Here is a 13,267-nt window from a genome sequence, read left to right as displayed (position 1 = left end):
CTTAACTTGGGTCACTTAATTCTAAGTTAATTTCTAAGGTTGCATAATCTTAGGAAAATGGGTTGGAGTCCATTGAATTTGCTTAAATTTGTATGAGATTTTAAGGTTGATTCTTGCTTGTTGAGTTAATCTAATTCAAAGGAAGAGGAATGGTGTTAAATATTGAAAGGAATAAGGATAGAATCACGTGAATGAACTAAGGATTGCTATATCTTATTGATGGAATTTGACAATTTCATTGATTGCTTTTTACTTTGAATTTGGAAATCAAACAAACCCCCTTTTTTACTTGCTTTCATAGTGAATATTTGTAACATGTTTAATGCACATTTTCAAACAAAGTTATTGGAGACAACCTAGGCTTGCATCCTAGACTACACAAAATTTTTGCATACTTTGATGAGGATTGGCGATAAATCTTTATGCAATCTCAATGTTCATCAGTGAGAAAGCCTGAACTACACTCTTGCTCAAAGCATCTGCTACTACATTAGCTTTGCCTGGATGGTATTCAAGTTGAAACTAATAATCTTTAAGAAATTCCATCCAGCGCCTTTGCCTCATATTCAAATCTCGTTGATCAAACAAATACTTAAGGCTTTTGGGATCACTATATACATCAAATTGCACTCCATATAAATAGTGCCGCCAAATCTTTAAGGCAAAAACCACTGCAGCTAGCTTAAGGTTATGCATGGGATAATTTCGCTCATGGTTTCTTAAATGGCATGATGCATATGCCACCACTCTCTTATCTTCCATTAATACACATCCCAGACCTTGATGCGATGCATCACAATACACCTCAAAAGGTCGACTGACATTAGGAAGGATTAATAGCAGAGAGGACGTTAACCTCTGCTTCAGCTCATTAAAACTCCATTCACATTCCTCTGTCTAAATAAAAGGTTGATCTTGGTGAGTCAGTCGCGTTAAAGGTGAGGCAATCTTTGCGAACCCTCTATAAACCTCCGGTAGTAATTTGCCAAGCCCACAAAGCTACGAATCTCTGTGATTGTCTTGGGCCTTTCCCATTTCAACACCGACTCCACCTTTGAAGGGTCAACTACAATGCCTTCAGCTGAGATCACATGACCAAGGAATTTCACTTCCTCGAGCCAAAATTTACACTTGGACAATTTGGCATACAATTGTTTCTCCCTCAAAATTTCTAAAACAATTCTAAAATGTTCAACATGTTCATCCTTTGAATTGGAATAGATAAGGATATCATCAATGAACACCACCATGAACCAGACTAGAAAAGGTCTAAAGATCCGATTCATGTAATCCATAAATATTGTTGGGGCATTAGTAACTCCAAAAGGCATCACCATATACTTATAATGCCCATACCTAGTACAGAAAGCTGTCTTTGGAATGTCCTCATCCTTAACTAGGATTTGATGATATCCAGACTTTAAATCAATCTTGGAGAATACTTAGCATCTTTCAGCTGATCCATCATATCATCAATCCGTGTCAATAGATATTTATTCTTAATGGTTAGCTTGTTTAGCCAACAGTAATCCTCACAAAGTCTAGAACTTTCATCCTTCTTTCTCACCAAAAAGACCGGTGCTCCCCAAGGAGAACACTCGGCCTAATCATCTTTTTCTGCAATAAATCCTCAATTTGGCCTTTCAGCTCTATCAGCTCTTTGGTGCTATCCTGTAAAGTGCTATAGATACTGGCTCAGCCCCAAGAATTAAGTCTATACCAAACTCTATCTCCTTGGATGGAGGTATTCCAGGAACATCATCAGGAAAGATTTCAGAAAAATCCCGCACAACCGGTATTGACTGAAGTTCCTGCTCCCTCTCTATATCCATGACAACTAAAAGAACAAAGCATGAAGCCCTTTTACCAAGAGTTGCCTCCACTTGGGTTATAGGAATCATTTCTGGTAACTCTTGCGGCTCAGGAAAAATTAAACGTTGTTGGGCACAATCGATTACAACATGATTGGTAGTTAGCCAATCCATGTCCAATATTACATCTAAGCCCGACATAGGGATATTAATAAGATTAACCCTATACTCCCGTCCCTCAACTACTATAGGGCATCCAATACAAGCTGTCGAAGTTGTTACCAAATTCAAAGTGAGTGTCGCCACCACCAAATTACATCTCAAATCACTTACAGGCAATCCTAGGTTTTTCACATAGACATCCGCAATGAAGGAGTGTGTGGCTCCAGAATAAAAAAGCACGGAAAGGGATGTACCGACCACCATTCCTGTCCCCTGAACAAGATCTGTAGCTTGAGCAGCATCTGTCCCAGAAGTGGTAAACACACAGGCCTTAGATCTAGGCCTAATCATCTGTGGAGCCCTAACTGTTCTGGGTCTCACGGCATGTAAAGCTCTAGCTATGGACGATGCTGCTCTACTTCGAGAAGTAGGGCAATCCTTAGCTACCTGTTGGCATTGATTCAGATAATGTGGTCCTCCACACCTGAAACATCTCACTGTTGTAGGGGCTAGAGCTCTAAAAGATGGTGCACTTGCTCCCCTAGGCTGAAGAATGGAGGTGGCCGTTCCCACTAGTCTAGGGGCTGACAACGTCGCTCCCTTAGGCTAGGAAGGTCGAAATTGCTATTGGCAATATGGTATGCTATAAGGCCCTCCTGGCACCATTATTTCCTCCATAACCACTAGCTTGTTTGCTAGATTGAGCTTTCCGTACTCCCCCAACGTCCTCTAAATTGAGGCTCTCAATGATGGTGGCTTGATACACCAAATTGACAAATTCTGTAATCCTCAAAGGAATCATAGTTCTCTTAATATCCGTTCTTAGCCCATTGAAGAATCTCTGGCATATCCATTCCTCAAAGATTGGATGCAAATAAAATCGGTAGAGTTGCTCAAATTGAATGGCATATTCAAACACAAATGAGTTTCCTTGCACCAAACTTAGGAACTCCCTTTCTCTCGCAGCACGGGCATGAGGTGGAAATAACTTTTCCAGGAAGTTATTCTTAAATACCTCTCACGTAATAACCTCTCCTTGAGCATCTAACATAGTACAGGCTCCCTGCCACCACATCTCCGCATCTCCTATCAGCATATACGCGGCATAAACAACCTTTCTATCCTCAACACACCCCATAGTAATAAATATCTTTTCCACCTCTCGGATCCAGAGCTCAGCTGCATTTGGTCCATCAATTCCAAAGAACTGAGGGGGTTCACTCTTCCTAAATTCTGATAGCCCCTGATACTCAGGTGGTGGTACTGCTGTGGCAGTAGCTAGCGCTCCTGCTTCGGCTGTAGCAGCTGCTTGACTTGGAACTTACTTCTGTTGGACCACATCTAGACTCTGCCTTATGGCAACTGTTATGGCCTCCATAGTGTGAGCCATCTGGTTCACATCAGATGGAAGAGGATTTGAAGCATGTCTCCTGATGAATCCATATTTTTACTGATCTTTTAGCATAATTCTAACACAATTAATAAGAAAAATATATGAAGAAAGCAGAAAAACTGAGAAAAAAAAGAAGGAATTGAAGTTTGTTTACATATGTAGTTATTTTAGCAATTGTAGAAATTTTGCTTAGAAATTAAGTTTTTAATCTTGTTTTTGAAGGAATAAATTGAGCAAGGATCATGGAAATGGAGGCTTGAAGACAAGGAAGAAGAAAGAAGCAAGTCTGGACTCCAAAAACACAAGACCAAGAAAGTGCAGACTGGGCGTGATCACTATTGTCAGTAAAAGTGATCACTCCAGAGCTCAAAGAAGAAGAAAGACTGGGCGTTATCACTTTTATCAGTAAAAGTGAGCGTTCCAGAGAGCCTTCAACCTGGCGAGTTGCGTGTAATCACTTTTATTCATAAGAGTGATCACGCGCAACCACTTGAGCTTTGCGTAGTCACTTTTATCAGCAAGAGTGATAGTTCCAGAGCCTTCAATATCAGGAAAGTTGCGCGTGGACACTTTTTCTCATAAAAGTGTTAACGCGCAACCATAAACCTTCTGCGTGGCTACTATTTCTCATAAAAGTGACAACGCGCAAATCTAGAAAATTCTATAAATAACAGAAACGTGCAGATTTTTCAGAGTGCAGTTTTATTTTTCTGTTTTTCTGTTAGATCTCGTTGAGAGAGATTGAGAGAGAAGATTGGGGTCAAGTCTTGAAGCTTCCACAAAGAGGAATCGGATTGGAGCTTCCGGCTATGGCTTCTTGGAGTTTTTCTTCTTCTTCTTCTTTCTCTTTCTCTTCTCCCATGTTTGAGTAGTTTTCTTGTAGTTAGGGGTTTATGAAACTCGAATTGATGTATTGATTTGATTCTTGCTTCTGAATTTTGAGTTCTTAGATTAATTGAATTGTGAATTCTACTTTTCTTGCAATCTATGAATGGAAATTCGTATGGTTCATCAAAGAGGAACATTTACCGATGGAAGTTGGATTTGAATCTCTGATCTGAGTTTGCAATCGGAATTTAGGGATTTCTTAGGGATAAGGGGACCTAATTCTGCAATCTTAAGGTTCTAAGTCTTAATTCAACTTGAAATTGAACTTCACCTAAGGGATTAGGGTGGTTTAGTTGCTTGTTAGGGTCAATGAGTTAAGGGATTAACCTTTGGCTATTGATATGCGAAATTGATTGTCAATTAATCAAGTTCTTGAATTTTCAGAAGCATAATTGAAGTAATATTGACATTCTTGTGAAGTAAATTCCTAACTACCTTTCAATCCATTTCTAATCTCACATTGCATTCATTGATCTGTTTTCTGCATGTTTTTCTTTACTATTAATTGTTTTGGTTTATTACTTTTGTATGTTACAACTCTCCTTTCAAATTTGTATGGCTCAAATGGTTATAATTCTGTGAAGTGGTACTTGAAACCTAAATTCCCTGTGGAGACAATATTTGGATCTTAAATTTACTCATTACTTGCTGCAATCCTAGTGCACTTGCTAGTGTTAGATTGCGAACAACATCTCCTAGGTGGTCTTGCCATCTTAACACAAAACAAACCCAGCTTAGAATATTTACAGTAAATTCCATCTCAAAATTAACTATTCAGCTATCCAGTTAATACACCAGATTAAATGCATTTACAACCAAGTGCACGTCATCACATGTCAACACAGCACAAGCATAAGCTCAGCATATAACATAATATGAAAGTAAACTTATCGCACATTTCAACTCATTTAATACAACATCATGTTATCACTTATAGTTGATATGAATAACAAAACACAACTTCTATGAAACTTTTTTACAGCTCAGCCTAACAACATCTTACTCAACCACCCAACCCGTCTATAGCTCACCCAAGTCTCATATGCCAAAAATTTCTTACATCTATCATGTTAGAGAACAGAGGTGATCAAGCTCATTCTCCCACATAATTATCCGATTAGAAAACTTTGGCTTATGATTCACAGTTAAGACTCCCTGCTCAGAATACACAACCGAAGCCTAGTAACCTCACCCCGTAAGTTTACCTAGACCATGCTCTGATACTACTAAAATGTCACAACCACTTTTTGTAAAGAATTAATTATATTCAGCTTTACCTTTCCTAATTCATTTATTCATTTGTGAACTAAACATACGTAAGTAAAAGAGTATATCGCAGCTTATATATCACAACATTCTAGCATGTTATATTCCATCATGGCTTTTTAAACATAAAGAATCAATATTACCTCAGCTCATATATCACAACATTCTAGCATGTTATATTCCATCATGGCTTTCTAAACACTCATTAAACAACAGAGAAATCTACTTGACTATACATGTCATAACTCCTTTTTATAAAAGATCAATGACATCACACATCACTGCTCCTAATATAAAAATTATATTAACATGATAATACTAATATATTACAAATAATATAATTTTCTAAAGAAAATTTGACTTTAACATTTTCAATCAACAAATTAATAAAACCTCAAAGATATTTTACATATCATAAAGATAACATGAGTGTATGCATATAATTACAACAGTGGCTCTAAATGAAGCTCATAATATAAAATTTTTGCATAATAATTACATCAAAATCTTAGATTTGTAACCAAATGGCTTAGGTTCACTCTAATACCTAAACTACTAAGACTAAGATACATATCCCAAAATCTTCGACTCAGACAACTCTTTAGCTAGACTCTCTAGCAGGTAAATTAGACACTCCACCTGTCACTCCTGCTCACGTATCATCATACGATCATTGCAGCATATACGCAACAACACAAATAAATGTAAGGGTGAACTTATATAAATAAAAATCATAACTATAGAGTATGAAAATATTAAAATCATTAGTATAATTCATATAATTCGCAACAACTCGCACAACAACTTCAATCAATTTATGCAGCATGTTCAGCCCATTCTCAGCCTATCTAATGCAAATGCAACGATTTAATTTTCATCTGGTTTCACAACCTAAGTAATCCAGAGGAACTGTTCCAATTTAGGAGCAACCAATCTTGGTATCTGGATCCAAACAAATACAACTCAATGTCCTAAGCAGCTCTAGGATGATGAATATGATACAGCACAGCTAAATCAACAAATTATAACACAACAAATATTTATTCTTAGTCTCAACAATACAGTAATGCACAACCAAATCAACATATTACAGCACAACAAATATTTATTCTCAGCCTTAACAATACATCAATGCATACACCTTCATGCAGCCTTAATAACACATCCATACATATATTCACAGCAAAAACAAGTATTTCGCAGTATTAATTACATATTCTAGAACATATTACATAATGAAACTAAGCCGCTTAAAACATTATTTAAGTATATCCGCGTATTATTTTAACATCCTCGGCATATATAACACAACATTGCAGCACATCATATTTTACCACAACTTTCCAAACAATTATTATATAGGAGAGAAAAACATTCAACTATACATACTTTGGGTTATACCCTAAAGTTTATTCATACAATAATTAATCCTTAGCCAATACAAGATTATCTATCGTATGAACTAAATCAGCTTAGTTAAGCTCCCCTAACTTGGAACGAGTTCCAAGATCTTGCTTCTCGTGAGTCCCAAAGAGATAGATCAAGTGTTTTGGTATGAGATATAGCTCGAATGGTTCAAATCTACTCAGAGAAACATGTATAAGCCTCTTAAGAAAGAGAGAGAAAGAAATAAAAGTAAAGATTGAAAAATGAGCTCCAAAAACTCACCTAGATCTTGATGAGATAGAAGATCTTACTTTGATCGAAAAGGAATTAGGATTTGAGAAGGTTTTCTCTAAGGAGAAAAAATGACAGAACAGAGAGAAAATGAGAGAGGAAAGTTGTCTGGTGAGAAAATGAACTTTCTGGTGCTGAGGCTCTTTAAATACCCCTCCAAATATGCGTGTACTAGCTTGAGCGAGCTCTTCTCTTGCCTGGGCGAGAAAACCAGACAATGGAACCTCCCAAATTTTTTCTATTCTCGCTTAGGCGAGGAACACCTTGCTTGAGCGAGATGTATCTCGCCTGAGTGAGATCAGGTCCAGAGAGCTACCTAGTTTTCTTGCGACTCATTCCTAACCAAGCTTCTCTCACTTGATTAGGTCGCCTCTCGCCTGAGCAAGATCCTTTCTCACTTGGGCGAGGTGACAGTTGGGTAAGTCTTATCTTGTCTCGCTTGAGCGAGAACACTCCCAAACGTGCAGTTCGCACGACTCAGTCTCGCTTAAACAAGAACCACCTCACTTGAGCGAGATACTTAGCATCTAGAACTCTTACTTCTTCCTAAAATGAGACAATACAAGTCTTCAGTTATAATTCTTAGGTTATCACACACATAAACAAAAGATTTGTCACGAATCCTCATCAAAATATAAACAAAATTAATGTAATACTAGGGGTGCTAACCTAGGTCATCTCCTATGAATCATTGGACGAGTAATCAAATATCAAACATATGGTGTGCAGTGTATTTAGAAAGCAAGTAAACAAGGGGAGTTTTGTGATTTCAAGATCAATGTAAAAAGCAAGAAACAAAATTATAAAGTTCAATCAATAAAAAGTGGTAACCCCTAGTTCATTCATATAGATTTTATCCATATTCCTCGCAAGATTTAATATTCTTCCTCTCCTCTCAGAATTAGGTTAATATAACAAGCAAAAATCAACCGAATTAAGCAATTCAATAGACTCAAATCTCTCATCCCAAGATTACGCAACCTTAGAAATAAACCCAGAATTAAGCAATTCAAGTTTAGAATCTCATTAAAATGAATTAGGGTTAATTAAGCAATGTCCCCCTCATTCAACCATGAACTCAATTCAAGAGATTAGGAAGAAGAAATTCATGAAAAAAAAGAAATTATATTAAAATTCAAAAGCCAAGGAATTCAAGAATCCATATGAACTCACTAAGAATTACAAGAAAGTTTAGCCCTCCATGAGGATGGGTCTCACAATTACAAAATGAAAGTAAAAGGAAATCAATAACATCAAGATGAAAAATCAAAGAAAAGTGAAGAAGAAATAGAATTCAAACCCTAGGTTGGACCCTTGGCTGTCACCCAAGGCTACCCTATGCTCTCCCAAAATGGAAAAAAATCTAAAAGTGTAAAAAGCTCCTACCCTAATTTCTAAATTTCTATTTATAGTGCAAAGATTTTCGTCCATAGTAGCTACTATGGTTTTATAGTGATGACATTGCAGTACTCCCATAGTAGCTACTATGGTTTCATAGTGGTTATGCGCAGGTCACCATGCTATTGACCCTCTTTGGAGTGTCTACTATGGATTCATAGTAGCTATGCGCAAAACTAGGTGACTTTAGCCTTCTCTGGAGTGTTCACTTTGGAATCAGAGTGATCACTTTGGTTTGCCCTGGAGTGTTTACTATGGAACCAAAGTAGCTACGCGCATCACCTCTTCAAACTGGGGTCTCTGTAGTGTCTACTATGGAATCAGAGTGATCATTTGGTCTGCCCTTCTGGATCTAGCTTGTTGTAGTGTCCATTATGGAATCCAAAGTGGTCACTTTCAACTCAAACTTTCTCAAATGCTAAAAATCCATAGAATAAGTCTAGAAATTCCTGCACAATTATTCAAATGATCAAAATTGCAAATTATATCTATGTAAATCAATGTAAATTAACCAAAAATTAAGAAACCTATGATATTTGACCAAAATGGTGTTTCTATGTTATTTACACTTCCTAAGTCTATTTTTTCTATTAAAAAACACTAAAAAGATAAGTAAAAATCTAATAAAATATGGATTCATCACTTACCCATTCACATTCCAACATATGGAATTTCATAATATCCAAATATATGTTATGATTTAATAGGAATAATTCATTTACAAATACGCTAGCCTTACTATACAGGTTCTGGGTTCTTGCCCAAGGTTAAATTATATAGCTCACTATTCTCAGTTAGAATGAAATGATTTATATAAACATCTCGGTCTCTACTAAATGAACTAGATCAGATTAGGTTAGCTCCCCTTACTTGGAACAAGTTCCAAGATAGTGCTCCTAATGAGTTCTGCAGAGATAGATCAACCGTTTGGGTATGAAATACAACTTAAACGATTTAGATCTACTCATAACAACATGTTATAAATCTCTTGAAAAAGAAAGAGAAGGAAAATAAGTAATGACCGAAAACTGAGCTCCGAGAACTCACCTAGATCTTGATGAGATAGACGATCTCACTTTATTCGAGAAGGAATTCAGCTTTGAGAAGGTTTTTTCTAAGGATAAGAAGTGAGAGAACAGAGAGAGAATGAGAGAGAAAAATTGTCTGGTGAGAAATGAAGTTTTTGGACATTGAAGCCTCCTTAAATACTCCTTCAACCCGCGCGCTTTCGCTTAAGCGAGCTAATCCTCGCTTGAGCGGAATTTGCTTTCACCTAAGTGAGCTCACCCTTGCTTGGGCGAGAAAACCAAAAAGTTGAACCTCTCAGATTTCTGCTATTATCGCTTGAGCGAGAAATACCTTACTTGGGTAAGCTGCATCTCACATGGGCGAGAAGCATTCTCGCTTGAGCAAGATTAAGTCTAGAGAGCTACCTATTTTTCCTGTGACTCCTCGCTTAAGCGAGGTCGCCTCTCACCTAAGCGAGATCCCTTCTTGCCTGGGCGGGGGACGGCTGGGGTGATCCTATATGTTCTCGCTTGAGCGAGACTGATTTCGCTTGAGTGAGAACACTCTAGAATGTCTAATTTTGCAGGACAACTTCTTTCTTGAGCGATGTCGGCTTCACTTGAACGAGACACCCTGCACCCAAAACTCTCAATCTCTCTCTCGGATGAGATTATATTGGTTCTCGATCATACTCTCTAGCTTATCTCATGTACCACACATAACAACTAATTTCTAACCCGTTATGCACATCACACTCGACAACATCACAATACAGCATTTGAGAATATACTGTTCATTAGCCGACAATCATACAACTTTTACATTCACATTCCAATACATGAATAATTCATACACTTTAAGCATACACAGCACAATTCAAATGGAATAATGAATATGCATAAATACACCGATCTGACAAGTACACTTACTAGTTAATACTTTATGAGCTTGTGACAGTCATCATGCACCAACATGTAGATATAGGAAGAGGAATGACAATCCTCCTGAGCCTAAAGCTAATTTGGTCAAAGGAGATGGTGTGATAGTCGTAGTTATTTCTCAAGCCTTAATTGTGGCCAATGTGAGCAAAGGGATAGTAGACTTTGGGGCTATAAGGCACATCTATGCTAATCAAGATGCTTTTTCCTCTAATACTAATATAAGAAAAAGAGAAGAGCATGTTTATCTTGTTGATTCTCAAACTGCTAATGTAGTTGGAAAAGGAAAAATTCTTCTCAAACTCATGTTGGAAAGACTTTGACACTCAACATTGTACTTTATTTATCAAGCATTAGAGCTAATTTGATTTCTATATCTCTATTGGATTTGGAAAAGGGGGGGAGTTAAAGTTCTCTTTGAATATAAAAAAAATAATGATGACAAAGAATGATGTATTCGTGGACAAGGGATATTACGATCAAGAACTTTTTGTATTGAATGTTTCTGAAATCAATAATGAGAATGCTTTTTTGTTTACTTTGTTGACTCTTATGATTTGTGGCATGCTAGATTAGAACATGTTAGTGTTTTTTATGTGAAAAAAATGTAAGAAAATAGTTTAATTTTTGAAATTAAAACTGCATGTTTTAATAAATATGAGGTATGTACAAAAAGTAAAATTATCAAAAAAGTCTTGTTTTTCTATGCAACATGAATTTGAATTGCTTAGTTTAATTCACAGAGATCTAGTAAATCTAAAACAAATAATAATTAAAGATAGTAAAAAATATCATGCAACTTTTATAGACAATTTTTCTAGATATACCAAAGTATATTTAATTAAAAGTAAAGATAAGGCTTTTGAAATGTTCTTAAAATATAAAGATAAAGTAGAGAATCAATTCAATAAAAAGATTAAAAGAGTTAGATCAGATACGGTGGAAAATATGTTCTTTTTAATGAGTTTTGTGTAAAAAACGATATAATACATGAAATCCTAGGGCCAAGATTACTAAGAGCACCTTTACTGATGGTTCTTGGGAGGAGTTATCTTCAAAAGCTAGTTTATAGTGAATTCCTTTAATTCTATTTAAGAGACTTTTTTTCTTGTTAAAAATATTTTAAAATGTAGTTTTATTCTAGATAGAGATATTAGTTTTAAAACTACAAATGTTTTCAATCCAAGAATTTGATTCTCGCCAAGAGTTCCTAACTTGATTATGGAAGTCATTGTGAGACATCCAGGACCCAAGGAATTTAAAAGGTTTATCAATCTCTAAAATGGTATTAATATTCCTAATTTTGAGGTAAAGGGCAGCATGGTCAGATTTTAAAAAAAGAATGTGAATAAGTGATGGCAATGGTAAAATATCCAATGAGCACATGCAAAATTTACTCACAACAGATAGGATATTTACTCGCTACACGGGTACATGTATATGTATGGAGAAATATCCACAAATTCTAATGGAAATAGGTGCAAATATGGGGATCTAAGTACCCACCCGCCCTATACCTGCATATATATATATATATATTACTTATGTGAAATTATATAAGATTAATATAAAAATATATTCAATAATAAGGTAAACCAAAAAAATTATTTTGTTTCATATTTTTAATAGAAAAATTTATTTACTATTTTATATTGTTTAATTAGGCTAATATAATTTAATTATTACATGGTTAATATGAGATTAATTTTTTTAAATAAATTATTTATATATGACATACATACAAACTATTTTTTACACAAATATTTTCTTTAATAAAATCATATTGATATTTAAATCATAGAGTGAATGATAAATAATAAACAAATTATAAATATTTTATAAATTTTACAATCATTTACTATTACCGTAAACTTATTATTTACTGATAATATTAGCTTAAGCAAATGTGTGTTAGATTCATCTATGTCTTTGATCCATTTAAGCATATGAATTGTGAGTTTAGCTAATTTTTACGAAAAGTTTAGATTCATCTCTGTCTTTGATTCATTTAAGCGAATGCGTGTTAGCTTAAGCGAATTTGACAAAAGATTTAGATTCATCTCTGCGTTTTTTTCTAGTTCAACAAAATATCCTTAGTCATTACTCTTATTCTGATCAAATTAAAATGATTATTTTTAAGATAATTGGGATAAATATATGATGTTTTTAAATAAAAAACCCTTACATTTTGAAAATATAACAATCCAAAAAAAATTGTTATGTAAGTTTAGGATAAATAGAAAAAAGATAAATTGAATAAAGTTTCTATAACAATATTTTAAAAAAAATAACGTGTTTTTATTAGATTTTTTACTTTAAATTTTTCTTTTCAAACTTTTATCAAAATTTTTTTAACCCTAACCACTCAATCTATCGTTAAACTTTATATTAAAAACACAAAATAAAATCTTAAATATCTTTAAAAATAAAGATAGAAATAAATTTGATAGAATATGATATAATTTTATGTGAATAAATAATTATATTTTTTTTAACTTTAAAAAAATAGGTTAAAAAAGATTTATTTTAAATATTTAAAAAATTAAAATTTTTTATATGTAAAATTTAATAAAAATTAAATTTTAAATTTTTAAAACTCGTTAATTTTGCTAATTTATTTATAAGTTAATTGCTTACGGTAACTTTCACCGTAAATTTAATTGTCAAATATCGTATTAAAAAAAAAAGTCTTTTTTTAACAAGTCTTTTCTTAACCAATAAAAAAA

The 13,267-nt window shown here is 34.6% G+C and overlaps 1 protein-coding gene across 1 annotated transcript; it reads right to left on the bottom strand.

Annotated features, from left to right (window-relative positions):
• Positions 1-1,652: 1,652 nt before the first annotated feature.
• Positions 1,653-3,363, bottom strand: LOC113855636. The gene is made up of 4 exons (XM_027487267.1): positions 3,299-3,363; positions 3,004-3,199; positions 2,689-2,814; positions 1,653-2,579 (listed from the first exon to the last, which is right to left on the bottom strand). Exons 1-4 carry the CDS (start codon positions 3,361-3,363, stop codon positions 1,653-1,655), a joined length of 1,314 nt encoding a protein of 437 aa, XP_027343068.1.
• Positions 3,364-13,267: the final 9,904 nt, after the last annotated feature.

Source organism: Abrus precatorius, unplaced genomic scaffold (assembly GCF_003935025.1).
Source record: "Abrus precatorius isolate BTA unplaced genomic scaffold, Abrus_2018 Scaffold11, whole genome shotgun sequence".
NCBI lineage: Eukaryota > Viridiplantae > Streptophyta > Magnoliopsida > Fabales > Fabaceae > Abrus > Abrus precatorius.
This window is presented reverse-complemented; position numbering and strand designations above follow the sequence as displayed.

Excerpts from the sequence above, each read along its gene's own strand:
- LOC113855636 (XM_027487267.1), bottom strand. The coding sequence starts at position 3,363 with ATGGCTCACACTATGGAGGCCATAACAGTTGCCATAAGGCAGAGTCTA. Across the intron at positions 2,815-3,003 it reads TGTTAGATGCTCAAGGAGAG|AGATTCTTCAATGGGCTAAG; the intron begins GTTATTACGTGA and ends TGGATATGCCAG. Across the intron at positions 2,580-2,688 it reads ATTTAGAGGACGTTGGGGGA|CCTAAGGGAGCGACGTTGTC; the intron begins GTACGGAAAGCT and ends CGACCTTCCTAG.